Here is a 14,716-nt window from a genome sequence, read left to right on the forward strand (position 1 = left end):
TCAATCTTGACACTAGAGAAGCTCTGCCTTTTGTTTTTATTCGCGTGTCTGAAAGACTTGGTAAAAATAAATTATATTTTTGCTCATTTTTTTAAAAAAACTGGAATTCCTGGCAGGTATTACTTGCACATCACAAATCTGGGACATTATGTAGGTTTGTTTCCTGATACTTTCCTGATACACGTCCACATTCCTGGCTGTTCTCTGTTGACTTGTGGTTGCCTGTAGGAAATTGCTTAACTAGGTAACAACTTTCCCTCAATCTTTCCTTCCCCCTTATTCCCAGAATCTTGATGCTCTTGTGGTCTCCAGTCTGCAGTGAACACACCGTTTTATGGTCTGTTAATGTCTCAAATATCAGTCACATTTCATTCTCACGTAAAATGATTGAAAACCTTGTTTTTACTGACTTCTGCCATCGATGTTGCCACATTTGTGTTTGTCATTCTCTGTCATTCAGCACAGCTGAGGCATTGGTGTCAAGCTCAGTCCAGTATGAAAGCTTTGTCCATTTTAGTGTTGCTTTCTAACCACAGCTCTTCCAAGTGTTCAGATGTGAAGGCAGAGATGTCCTCCCCTGTGTGCTCAGAAGAACCTGGTTGCATTTACTTAATGAAATCTCTCTTGACCAGCAGTTGGTTCGGATCCCTCTGGAGAAAATGCAGACTTCAGGCTGAGGGGTTTTGGTAGCAAAGCTTGGTGGAGCCTGGTGTGCTTTTGCAGCTTTGGGGAAACAGGCATTCCATTATTTATAACATTGTAATGTTCAATCTCTTTAAATACATAAGAATAAACATTACTAATAGGTAGTCTTTAAATCTGCAGATTTCCTAATTTGTAGGACTCAAAAATACAAAGTTTGGACATTTGTTTCTGTTCAAGTTGTTACCTCAAAGAGAGCTTCTTTCCTTGGTTATTTCAGCTCTTCTTGGGAGTCTTTATCTGTCACCTGCGAACAGTGTGGGATTGCACAACTCACACAGTGCACAGGTTAAAATAAAAAGGAAAAGCAAAAAGAACTTTCTTCTGGGGCTGTGCTCCTTTATCTTGCATAGAGTTGGGTCTTATTTCCTGACTCAAGCTCCTTTACTCTGTTGACTCTCAGGTTGTGAGTTCCATGGCTGGAAATACTTTCTTTTTCACTGTGTGCAAGTTGCAGCCTCCTTTTTCTCGTGGCACATGTCATTATCTGAGGTTGGAGTTTTAGCTATTAGCATAATGACCTGCTTAGTCCTTTGTCAAAGCAGCATTTCTTTGAGGGAGTGCAGGAGAACATATGACCTGTGAGCTGAAACACAGAAGTTTCTAGTTGTGGATAGCTATTTTCCCCTTATCCAGAACCTGTTGTTTCTTCCAGGTACATTGCAAGTGTTCAAATACTTATCACTTCTAATTAAGTCCACTCAAGATCTGCAGAGAAACACTCTATGAATGTAGTCTTAATGTGAACATAAAAACATGGTTTGAATTCATAAATATGAATCCCCATATTTGCAGTCTGTGATGTTTTCCATCACACTGTAGAATTCCAGTTGACCTGCAGGTGGTGGCCCTTGTTTCATGTCTGTTAGAAGTGAAATACTTTTAAATAAATGAGTGAAGCTGTAATGGGACCTCTCTGCTTAGGAGACTAAAGAGTCTTTGCATTTGGGCACGAGCAAAGCTCACAAGTGTTCATACAGAGGTTCATGATAATCTGTCATTTGTGCATTTCATAGAAGCGCTTTTAATTTATAACATCTTCATTGTGACCACATTTATGTTAAGTGGTGACCTGTAGTAACAGGAGCTCTCCAGTAACTTGTTGGAGTTGGAAAAAAAAGAAAACGTTTGTCTTCAAGACTGCCTTTTGAATGTGGAGTTGCACTGAACAGGCTCTTCAGATTCTAGTCCTGGCTGTTCAATGAAATTGCATAGTCTGTCTGTGTCTGTATGACTTATCCTGATATCTTGGTCATTGGAGGTGCTTGAACGAGTTTCTGTATGCATTTGCCTGCATGCAGTGTGGTCTGTTACCCTTTCTGCAGAATACAATACAAACACTTTTACTGGTGTTTCTGGAAACTAGTTTCATGTTATTTTTTTCCCCCTCTCCCACTTCAGGGCCAAGATGAGGCTGATCCATCAAAACCACCGTGGCTCAAAGGAGGGTAAGTATCCCTGTATTTATAATCAGAGTGTACTTTAGAAGTCTGCAGTTCAGTCTAAGTAAAAACAGCATTTATGATGTTTTTAATAAAATAATCAAGTGGCCAAGCCTCACTGAAGCCCAAGCTGCTGCTGTATGTCAGTCTCTTCTAAAGCAGTGGAGGTGGGATATGCAGCTCTTCCAGAGAGACCTGTGATTAAGAGTAAGGCTATAGCTGGAATATATAATCTATAATGTGTTGGTGGCAAGTGCTTATGGCAGCAGTATTAAATAATTGCTGCTGAGCACCTCAGAGTGGTCCCCATGAAATCCTTTCTCCTGTATCATTCATTGGTGGCAGCAGAAGGGAAAGAGTAGCTCTGAAGGAGTGCTGTGTCTTCTGCTCTTAAAAGAAGATGATAGGTTTGGGGGAGTCTTCTGTATTTGCATCGATTCCTTGTAGTAGTTAAAACTGCACTAACTCTAGAAATTATTGCAGTCTGTATTTTTAAAGCATCGCTCATCATGCCTGTTTTGCACAGATGAGAGTGATCAGGTTGTGCATCCTCTCCACAACACACTGCTTGCAGCAAATGAAGCAGACAAATTCTGTTTGTAATTGCAGCGTGACACTCTGTGGTAATAGGTGCCAGCATGGTAGCTTCCCTGGGATCCTCTGGCAGGAAAAGGACAGTGACACATTTTACAGGTTATGTGCCTGGTACATGGTCAAGGTGATTTGGTTTGATGGTGGGGCACCCATTAGGAGCTGTCAGTCAGCAGCAGCAAGATTCACCCTGAAATCTCAGCCAGATGTTGGCTTGCTTAAGTTAATTCTCATACTACTGAAGGAAGCTTCCCTAATAAAACATAAAGTTGAATTGGAGGCTTCATTATATGGCTTTCTCCTTTTGGAGTCATTGTTCTGTGGTGTTGGTATTCCCACAAATCGTCACCTGCGGATGCCTGGAGCTGCCTAGCAACCCTCTGCTTTTCCCAAGGAACCTGGGACTTAGTGAGTGGGCTGCTGGAGAATTGGCAATTTGCAGGAGCAGGAGGCAGTGATTTATTGTAACTATAAACAGCACCTTCTCCTGCTTTAACAAGGAGACAGTGTACTCAGTTTATTGGTTCATGCACATCAAATTATTTCCTAGCCTGAAAGGTAGATACACCTACAAGTCCTGAATTATTTAAACGTGTGTTGTCAATTCGAGGCATTGTTTGCTCTAGTCTGTAATTTTTTTCTTTTCCATGCAAGATACAGCTGGACAGTCTGGCTAATGCAGTTTTGACAAAAGTTTGTCATACTCACTCATCCCATGCAAGGGATTCCCAGAGAAGGTGGTTGTGGGATGTAAACCTTTAATTCAACCCTTGGCCACATTTTGGCTTATTAGCCTCAAAGAATATTAAATTATTTATGCTTGGAGTTGTTCTTTCAATGGGAAGGTTACAGTTGTGGTGTCCTTTGAAAGAAGTAGCCCTCCTCTGTTATTGCAAGCCGCCTTAGCTTGCTTAGATTGTCTAGATTTAATGGACACCTCTGTGTGATACAACATGTATTAAAAGATGAATACGTTCTTCAAGCAATTTTCATTTATAGGATAATGCAACAGGAGCTCCCTGTCTGTAATCACTGGCTTTGGAGATACCACTTCAAAAGAAAATGTACAATTGGTATTATGGATCAGTCTCTGAGTGTAGTATCTCGTATCTGTATCTTTTATTTATTAGTGCAAATTATCTTCTCATACAGAAATGCTATTCACTCTTCAGTACAGCTCTCTATAATGCTATAAATATTACATCCACTGCAGAGGAGAGTTACCCTATTACATATAAAACTGCACTGTGCACATTTGAGGCACTGTCAATTCTTCTGTTATTAAGTGAGGTAGCAGTTGTGCTTGAATAAAGGGACTGAGGTAGCTAAAAGCACAACACTTTTGAAAACTAGGAATTGTTGTTGAATTTTTTTATTAATATTAACAAGCTAAAAGCAGGTCATCCGGGTGTGTAACTATGTGTGTACTAGTACACCTCTCTTCAGTGACAAATACAAGCACCTTTCAAATACTTTTATCATCCTGGCTTACCACTGTTTCTGTCATAAACCTCAATCTATCAAAAGTATTTTGCAACAAACCAAGTTGCAACTAGACATGCACAATAATTTATATAGGCTCATCTTGAATTTATAAAGCATGCAATTTTAATGTTTCTCTTCTTTCTTGGGAAATGTCAGAGTATCACAGTTTCCTTTCAATTAAATTAGAAAAAAAATTTGAAATCAGGTAGGAAAAAGCTGTTAGCCAGGAGCATTAACTCTGGAGTTTTACTTGTGATCATTTTGTTGAATCTTTTCAGGTTATACACTCTCCCTTTCAATTTTATATATGCTTTCATAATTCGAGGGATTTACACAAATCCTTGACTCAAAGCTTATCAATAAGCTGTGTTGTGGTTCAGGTAATCCTGGGATTCTTCGCATCATCTGAGTAGTCTGCCATGACATCTATTTTACCTCAAAACAGTATCACCAGCATCAGAAAGATTTTGTGGCATGAGGGCAGCAGACAAATGTGGCAATATAAACATATTTCTTACTTCTTTATGTGGGTGAGATTTTTCTATATTAAGTCAGAACGGATTTTTGCAGTATGACTTGGTCAAAAAGTTTTTCTGGAATTCTCTATCAGAAGTGATGATAGCCTCTAGTAAAAAAACACAGCGTGGCCTTGCTGTGAGGATTTCCAGTATTGGAAAACTGCACTGTTGGAAAACTGGGAAGCTGACATGGCTCTTGCAATTACACATGACTGCTCACCTTCCCACCAGGCTTGTTCAGCCAGCAGCAGCTGTCAGCTCAGCCATGGCTTGGACACGTCACCCTCCTACGCCCCATCAAAAAAGTCAATTATACTATTAAATTCTGTCACATGTTTCTGTAATAATGGACTACTTTCCTCTTTGTCACAGCCTCATGCTAGGCCGTGTTGTGGCATCCTTGTCCATTCTCAAGCTGTAGCTTGGGTTTGGTCTGGGTGTTTTGTTGTTTGGTGTTTTTTTGCTTTTGGCTGTATTTAAGTGGGCTTGAGTAGGCCCTGCTCTCTAATGGCTGCAGGTTGCCTCTTGTCATTTATCAACCTCATAATTTTCACGGCATGTGCGAATTTGTAGTGGCAGTTTGATTTCCTAGATTGTTTGGAAAGGTAGTTTTTATGGCTGTATGAACAGTTTGTTCCACATTCCTTTTTCCTATAATTTTCCTGCAGAGCCTTTTGACTGGGTGTGCTGTACTAAATCAACAAAATAACGTGGCTGAAATTGCCAGCCAGTTTATCACACAAATACCAAAACATGTAAGCCAGAGTGGCAGAGTGTGGAGAAAATGGCTGAAGATGGAGAGGCAGAGGGTTCCCTTGCAGTGTCTGTAATCGAGAAGACCTCAGAAGCCATATTCTTATTGTTAGCAAGGCCTGAGACCAGAGCGGAGGTGGGGAGGGTCAGAGAGACACTGAGAAGTGCTGTGGATTTTGCCTGCTGGGCTGGGTGTTCATTGTGGGGAGGAAGCTACAGCAGAAAGGTGTGTGCTCAGTTTCCACCTTTAGGAAAAAGCATTATCTTTTGGATAGTCCTTAGAGATGGATGCATTTTCTGAAGACCTTTAAGCTGGATTAATAGACCATCTTCAAGCACAGGGGTACATCCATGTGGTGTTACCAGTAAGTGGTAGGATCCAGGTATAATTATTCAGGCTGGTCTCATTGGGAAGGGGAAGTAGGTCAGAGTGTTTTATTTCATCAGACTCTGACTGTTGCTGGGGTAATCACCAGTCTGCTTCATTGTCACTTCTGCCAGCAAATGCTATCTCTTGTGTGTACAGGTCTGCATGGCTTGAAATGCTGAGCACCACAAATAGTCTCTTTTATAGAAATAAAAATAATATATTTTCTCCTCTGATGTCAGTTTTTTCCTAACAATTTTACGGTCCTCAAGGGCCAGTATTAAGTGTGTTCTAGACTAGAATAAGAAGATGGCAGCATCCTGCCCTGGGGCTGATCCTCTTTGTTGTGCTGCTCCCCAACCACCAACACCAGGCAGGAATGTCTGGATTGTTGCATGTGAAGAAGATAAACACTTAATCGTTTTTAGCATTAACTTTACACTTTCTTAAGTATAATCTTCTGGCTGTTTTTCTTGCTGCAGTAAAGCATCACCCTCTTCACCCCTCCCAACCCTAAATTAATTAGTTGTTTTGTTGGTTTTTTTTCCTCCTGGATTTCCAGGCCTGCAGGTGGTCTCTATGGCATCGATAGCATGCCTGATCTGCGCAAAAAAAAGCCAATTCCACTTGTCAGTGATCTGGTAAGAGATTTGTTTGTTTCTCTTCTGCCACACAGCATTTACACAACTGGCTTTACATTCTTGATGTATGGGCACATTCATTGTCACTTCAAGAATCTCAGCGTTTTATCAAATTAATTCTTATACTAAAGAGTTAGGAGTACTGCTTAAAAAATGTCAGTGAGAATTAGCTATGGTTTTGTAGACAATTTCATTCATTTCACAGAACTAGTGTATTTTTCATGTTTTTATCCTTTTTATTTTACACAAAATATTTTATTATTTTTAGGCCTGCAGAATTTTAAAAGGTTTTCCTAAAAATCACATACCTTAGGGAAAGTTATAACATCCGTGTGAGGTTTGGCAGCTTACCAGAAGGCTGGAATTTTAGAGGATAGATAAATGAGCATATGTGGTTGGATTTTAAAAGCTATTTGCAAAATTGCCAGTAGACTTCTGCACTGAGGAAGCATGTGAACCAAGTGAGTAATGAGGACAAGTTTCATATGCTTCTTTGATAAGGCTTCTGCAGGACAAATGGTTTTCTGTTGGTTTATTCAGTACACGTAGCGATTTCATACTTGAGAGAAATGCTGTAACAGCTGAAAGACCAAAGTTTCTATATCCTGTAATTCATGTGAAAAGATGCATACAATTTTGTCTGCCAGCTTATACATGGGCAGCTTGGCATGTGTCTAGCTAACTGCTTGTATCTTAAATCGTTGCAATAATGGCATTAACTTGTGTTACTTCCCTTGAATGCATTCATTCTCTCTGTTCACAGGCCATGGTAAGTGGAGGTGAAGACTATCCATCAAGTCTTTACCAGAAAAAAAACCCCTTACTTTATGTTATTTCCCCCTCTACTTCTTTGCTTTTTGTTTGAACCTTATTGCAGTGAATGCGTATCCAATACTCTGTCCTGCTCCATCACTGTTGGAATGAACTTTTTCAGTTTCTCTTGAAACAGCATAAAGCAGAACATAAGTGGTACAAAACTGATAGAGTTGGATGATTTCAAAGCAAATGCTGCTATCTTTAAGTATCTTTCTCTGCCTTCATGTTACTGGAGTGACTTGTAGAAATCCCACAGTGTGCCACTGTGAGGTGCTGCAAAGACAGTGCCCTGTGCTGTCCACAGCTGCAAAGCAGTGCTGGCCTGATGTGAAAGGCAGTATTCTGAGGGGAAAATGCAGTTCATTGTGTTCAGTGATGGCTGATGAATGTGATACACAGTCACATTCAAACCTCTGCTCCCAACTCACTCCCCTTTCTTTTATCCTTGTTACTTGCAACCTCTTTGCTGTCACATTTTGGGGTGTTGTATGTTTTGTAAAGCGGGTGAAATAATCTCCCTTTGGATATGAATGAAGTTAGATACGCAAAAGTGAGTCTGTTGTAGTGACCTCAGACTGCAGAAGGGCTACTGTTGCTACTAGAAAGTGAAAGTGGAGATGGGAACCCAGGTTTCATTGGCAATTCTTTCAGAGAAACAAATAGAAATTTACTAGAGTGAGGCTGATTATAGACAGATGGAAACAAGTTGGAGACCTTTCAGAGTATACATTTGACTCCTCTGAGATGTGAACAGTCATTTAAGAAACCAACTTAAATGCAGTAGATTGCTGGTTTGGTGTCCGGCATGACAGAGTCCCCTTGCTCGCATCTCTGGACATGTAATGTCCACTTGTAAATGTTGGTGGTGAATAACAAACTTTCTTCTTCCCTAGTCACTGGTTCAGTCCCGAAAAGCCGGAATTACCTCAGCAATGGCTACTAGAACATCTCTCAAAGATGAAGAGCTGGTAAGTGGGAGGGTTACTTGACTTCTCTTAATGCTGACTAAGCAAATTAAAGGGATTTGGCTCTCTGAGATTCAGAGCCAGCTTCACAGATGTCTGGAAATATAGATGCAAAGCTTCCTATATAATTTGGTCAAAGAAACTAAACACATAAAAGTAATATTTAATGTATCAATATAATCCTGAAAAATGTAGAAACACAGAATCACAGAATATGCTGAGTTGGAAAGGTACCCATCAGGATCATTGAGTTCAACTCCTGGTCCTGCATAGGGCACCACAAGAGGCATCATCTTCCTTGATGGTGCTGTCAAACACTTTTTTGATCTCAGTAATCTTACCATTTCCTTCTGTGCTATGTGCCATAAGGGACAGTGTGTGAAACTTGCTTTATTCAAGGTATTTCCCATCTGCAAACATTAATTGTTGTCTTCCAGTATTTTTAACGCCTGGGGAGACACTTTTGCAAGGCGAGGGGTGTCCTCTGACACTGCATGTAAAATTTGATGCATTTGTCCACCTCAAATGTGTAGCATTATAGCACTGGTCATGCCTCTTCCTGTAAAACCCTTGCATAAACCAGCAAAAATATGCTCAGTCACCTCCCTGGATGTTGGTTTACATGTGCTCTTGCCTTTCAGAAATCTCATGTCTATAAGAAGACCTTGCAAGCCTTAATTTACCCCATCTCTTGTACAACCCCACACAACTTTGAAGTGTGGACGGCCACAACTCCTACGTACTGCTACGAGTGTGAGGGGCTGCTGTGGGGCATCGCGCGGCAGGGAATGCGCTGCGGGGAGTGCGGGGTCAAGTGCCACGAGAAGTGCCAAGACCTGCTCAATGCTGACTGCCTGCAGAGTGAGTAGAGTTCAGTGGAGTGTGGCTGCTCCAGAAATTGTTGCCAGAGCCTTCCTAAGTGTACTGCTGATATCTCAGGGATCAGTGAAGCTGCAGTGATTGAAGTGACTGTGTTTTCTGAAAAGGTGCCATTGGGCTAAACCTACCTCCTTGGGGCACAGACAGCTCCACTGATGCAGAAAAGCTTCGCAGCATTGTGCTTGATGTCCTTTTAAAGAAGGTTTAATTCTTTACTCTTCCACATCTGTTTGTTGGTTTTGGTTGATGTTTTGATGGCCGATTTGGTTTTTTGCTTTGTTTGCTCTGTCTGTGTCAGCTCAGGTTGTGTATTTGCTAGCATGTCCTGCGTGTAAGTAAGGGTTGGATGAAGAGGGTATGAGGCTGAATGTTCTGACATTTGTTCTCTCCCCCCTGCCCTGGTATTGCAGTCAGGTTGCTTGTTTCAACCATCTGTCTGTGCCCCTGTTTTAAGCTTTTTAGAGCAGCACTGGGCTCGTGCTTAGGGTATAGAGTTCCTGGATTTAGCTTGGATTATCTATACCAACAGCAACCTGGGAAGACATTTTGTCTTTTCAACAGTAGGCCTGCTTGGCTGAACCACTTTAGAGACTTAGGGCTGAGTTAACAGAGATGGTGAGTCAGACACAAAGGTGTTGTTCAAGTATATGGGCAGTATTTAATCTTCCTACTAGCATTTCTGATTATTTCACTGGTGTAAAAAACTAAGTAAAAAACAAGTCTCTCTTCAAGGAATTCTGTAACTTTGCAGAAAAAATGACACACAAACAATGGAGAAGTTTAAAAGGAATTTGATTAAAGGGGGAAAAAAAGAGAAAAAAGTATTCATTTAGGCATCTACCTTGGTCCAATTTTTCTTATTTGCTTGAAATACCACTTCTTAATTCAGTCTCAAATTTATATATATTCCTGCTTGAGAGCAAAATACCTCAGTCTAAATAGAATAGAAATTCCTTCCATGTGTGTTAAATGTTGAGTAGGAAGGTGTGACTCTTTTTGTTCACTCTTCTTGTCATTGTAACTTGATGGACTAAGTCTAAGGAATCAGAAAAGTTTGTGAAGTATGAAGAGACTTATTGCAAATCCCTTTCAGCAATTCTACGAATTTGAAAAGTCAGATCTTGTGATCTGAATGGGGCTGCAGTTGTTTAGGAAAGCTAGACTGAGTGATTCAGCAAGGGATACCAGTGAATCATAGGTCATTTGTTTTTTCTTACGACTCTTCTTAACACCCAAATGGATGTTGTTTACACTTGTATTTTTGATGAGTGCAAAGTCTTGAAGTTGTCAATTAGGTCTAGGGCTATTTACAATGGCTGATTTATAAGACACATCTGATCCCGGCCAAACACCTCTGTCTCCCAGTTGCTCAGCAGTTCTAGATTTGTCTTTGAGGGCTGGGAGGTGAGTTTATAGCATCATTGGCACCTTGGCTTTGTTGAGCCCTTTCTGTGACTAAGCAAAGAGCATTTGGTGCAGGAGAATGTAGTTTGGTCATAGCTCCGTTTTCTGTCACAGTCTGATGTACAGGGTCAGTTCCTGAGAATAACCTTTCTATTTCTGGACTTCACCAGAACTCTCTACTGACTGCTGATTTTCAGTATTTGGATGAAAATCTCAAGGCATCCAGGCTGGATTCAGATGCATACTCATGATGCTGTAATGCAAGGGAGTTGTGGTATCTCAGTAAGGAAGAAATCTGTGGAGAACAGAGGAGGATTAGATTTGCACCAGCAGCGGAGAGGAAACAGGCACAAAGCTGTTGTACAGAGCAGTGGTCCTGAAGTTGAAAACAACAGGGAAAAACCTCTGTATTAAAGAAATAGCTAGTGACTAAGAGGAAGTATGTTTCTGCAGAGGAGGGTTGTGGCTATCCTTGTTCAAGAAGGGAGACTGCAGGTGGGAATGGGTACTGGAGAGAGTTCAGTACTAATGGGAGATATATGATAATGTCTTGGATGATGCAAGATTATAATCTTTCAAAGTAGATGCTTGGCAGTCTGGGACGGGAGGGAAGGAATCATGCTGTTTAAAAAAAAAAAAAATAGCTCTACTAGGTCTTCCCTAATAGAATGTTTCTAAAGGGATGTTTTGGAGCCCAGGGCAGAGATGCAGGAGATCTGCATGTAGTGCACCTGCTATGACTCTGGCTTACTCTTACAGTTTACAGATATCCATGTCTTAAAGCCTTTCTGGGCAGCAGATACTGTTTCACAGCTGGCAGCAGTGGCTCTGTGAATTGGTTTAGTCCTTGTTTGAACCTGTTTTTGCTTTCACCATGTTGGGGAAGAGGGAGATAAGCTACAGGGAGTAAGATGATCTTTCTAAGCTCATTATTTACAAAAGAGTAAAAGGGCTAAGTTGGATGTGAGAAAATTAAAGGTAGAAGTAGAAGACAACTTCAGTGATTCAGACTCCTTGAGAACAGGGAGTCTCTGGAGCTGAGACACTGAAGAATAACCATGGGGGAAGATTTTCTTATCTCTAGCTGTAATTACATAATCTTATGCAATGGGCTGTGGGATGTGATGCTGTGTTTTTTTCATAGAATAGAAGAAACAACTGGAAATTACTTTTCATATATGACTAAGCATTAAGTAAGAACTTGTTATTTTATTCAGGGGGTTGCAGATGTTTTCACGTTTTCTTTCAAAATGTAAACTCAGGATACTTCATCATGCAGAGTTACAGAAACAGAGAGGAAACAACTGAGAGTACACCAGGTTTAAAAAGTGTGAAGCATGTAGAAAGGTAAAACCCAACCAAACAAAAATTTTCCTTACTGAGTTCTAGTGAGGTGTCCAGAATCAAGGAAGAGAAATTGTGAGTGGAGTCTGCAGGGTTACCCACTGTGAATGTGAAAGATATCATTAGCTGGGGTAGAGATGTAGAGGAAGCTGGAGATGGTAAATGTGCAATGAAAAGATAGAGAAGACAGAGGATGGTGGTGGGAGTTGGAGAACGGGGTGAATGTGCCTCTGGAACGGGAAAACAATTGTTATCAATACTAGAAACATATTAAAAGGCAATTTCAGGCAACTGTGTTCTTTACTTTGGTGTGTTCATGCTAAAGTTCTTCTAACTGGAACCCAAAAAAACAGAGGAAAACGGAGAAGTTTAGTTTCTTTTTATACATATATTTGAAGAACGTAGTCTGTGCTTGAGGAATGAGAAACAGGGTATCTGGGGGACAAACAATAGTTTAGAGATCCCATAAATTCAAGACTGAACTTTCTTGTATCCTGAACTCAGAAGGGATTTTTTCCTAACAGAAGCTTTATTGTTGCTGTCGGCAAAAAAACCCAAAACATTCTCAGGACATATCTTCACTTATGTCTATTTAGGGCTTCCAGAAAATGTTACAGTGGAGTAAAATGAATTTTCAGACTGGTAACAAATACAATTCTATTGATTGTACCTTGATGCCTCAGGATATATATTCACTTCAATCTGTGTAAGTCTTCCAGAAAATGTTGCATTGGAGTAAAATGAATGTTCAGGCTGGTCACAAATACTTTTCCATTGTTTATGCCTTAAAATTTTGGGTAGACACCTGGGGTTTTATTCCTTAGATTCAGAATGTGCTGTTTATCCATTTTCCATCCTTCATACCTTTCTGGGGAAAGTAATTCTCCCAAGTCTTTTAGAATTAAGTTTGATTCTCTCTTCTGAGGGTATTTTTCTTTGTCTCTATGTTTTTAAGAAACTTATTACCTGATACACTAAAAAAATTTATCATCAGTGTGGGACTGCACTGGTGAAAAATTCAGCAATGCTTTGTTGTAATTTGAATCAAAGCCCATTTGCAGACTGCTTCAGCAGGGCTATTCCATGAATTGGTGGTGTCTGAAATGCAATAGCCTGGAATCAGTTGTAGTATGTGTACTGCAGCCTCCTGGTTCATAGTGTTGTAGATGCTTAGTAGTTATTATTCTGATGATAGGGCACTTACCTTTTTTATCATAAGCTCATAAATACCTACTCCAGGGACAGTGCTCTCTTTTTAGCCATCTGCTATTCTTGGAAGAGTAGAAGTCTATTCTGAATGGCTACTTATCTTTTCTTACTTGAGTGAGAGTGGATAGAGGGATGTTCTTTAACATCCCCAGGGCATGCAGAGCTTTTGGAAACTGAGCTTTTGTCTCTTGCCTTGAGCATTGGTGTGGCACTAACTGAATTACAATGGGTTGGGCAATTCTGGTATCAAAGAAAGAGTAAATCTGGAGCTGGATGAGTAGGAGACAGAGGAACAAGTGCAGAGGAGTAATTACTAAGAGGGTGGAAAGAAGGAACATTATGTGAGCAAGAGCCTGTAAGAGGCCTGTACAGTTCTGGGCTAGCTTTTTTAATTGATACATTTTGACTCAAGACTGTGAGGCAGGTGTAATTGTTGCTTTTTGGATGAGAAACTTGTGTTGTACTTTGGGTTCAGAGTCTGCAGTTCTGAGACCGAGTCAGTGAGTGGGGGGTTTAGTCAGACCAATTAAGTCATGTGCTAATCATCTTGGCTTCTGAGTTGAATGATGGTTAGACACCATGGTGATGAACAGTTGTTTGCTCCCAGAGTCCTATGTAGGAAAATATTTGCACAGAAGGAAGAAGGATACCTTTATTTGAAACTTGAATATCTATTTTAAGTTTCAAGAATATATAATTTCTAAGCATTATCCGCCTACTGAACAGCTGCCTTCTATCCTGACAGTGTTGCTTTCTTGAATTCTTCTTAAAGCACAGAATAACAGCACTGGTGGTATACTAATAGCTGTATCAATACAATTCCCAATATAGATCTATTTGCTTTCTGTTTCCAGTCATAAATTGACTGATAATTCTGTCATAGAGAGGAAGAAGGAAAGCCCAAAAGCTGTACGTGTTACTTGTGTATTCCAATGCCTTTCTGTTGCCATTCACAGGATTTGAAAAGCTGATCCATTGACCAAAAACGTCTTTGCAGCTTGAAGAAACAATCCCAGTCCAAGAGCAGGAAAAGTACCCTCTGCCACTCAGTATAGTGACATATTTTGCATTTAAAACACATACATGATAGTTAATTAGTCTCCCAGTGGTTGGTTTAGAAGCCCTCTTGGTTTTGTACCAAGAAGCAGGTGTCAAAATTAAGACAGAGCGTGTTGTTGAGACAGCAGAACAGATATTGTCTGTTCTTTGTCTGTATTGATAATAAGGTGTCTGTCTGATTCAGGCTTTTGCCCTGCAATTCAGGCACAGTCTCTGCAGGCAGAGAGGGACCTTTTCCAAGGAAGGAATAATTGTCGTGGTTTGACCAGGAAGGAGTGGGAATTCTGGGAAGCTGTGGTCAAACCAATGAAGGTTTTGGGTTTCATACTGACACCTGGTGTAGCCAGTGGGGTTTGGACACACCTCCGAGAATACACAGGGGTTAAAAGCAAGGCACTGCCCTGGCACTTTCTCTTTGGGACATCGTCGGGCGAAGAGGTCAGATCTCTTCCCCGCCCAGCAGCAGCGGGCTGGGCGGGGGAGGGGCGGCCATGCGGTAGGCCAGGGGCCTGGACAGAGGTGGGGGTTGAGGGGCTTTCAA

General features: G+C 40.7%; 1 protein-coding gene across 7 annotated transcripts in view; it reads left to right on the forward strand.

Moving 5' to 3' along the window:
• UNC13B (unc-13 homolog B) overlaps positions 1-14,716 on the forward strand; it is a 207,934-nt gene that overhangs the window by 119,625 nt on the left and 73,593 nt on the right. For all 7 annotated transcript variants that reach the window (XM_064735262.1, XM_064735264.1, XM_064735263.1 and 4 more), the window contains 4 exons: positions 2,104-2,150; positions 6,421-6,499; positions 8,209-8,283; positions 8,922-9,141. In XM_064735262.1, the coding sequence (XP_064591332.1) occupies positions 2,104-2,150; positions 6,421-6,499; positions 8,209-8,283; positions 8,922-9,141 (421 nt within the window). The remainder of the gene's footprint in view (positions 1-2,103; positions 2,151-6,420; positions 6,500-8,208; positions 8,284-8,921; positions 9,142-14,716) is intronic.

Source organism: Zonotrichia leucophrys, chromosome Z, assembly GCF_028769735.1.
Source record: "Zonotrichia leucophrys gambelii isolate GWCS_2022_RI chromosome Z, RI_Zleu_2.0, whole genome shotgun sequence".
NCBI classification, from domain to species: domain Eukaryota; kingdom Metazoa; phylum Chordata; class Aves; order Passeriformes; family Passerellidae; genus Zonotrichia; species Zonotrichia leucophrys.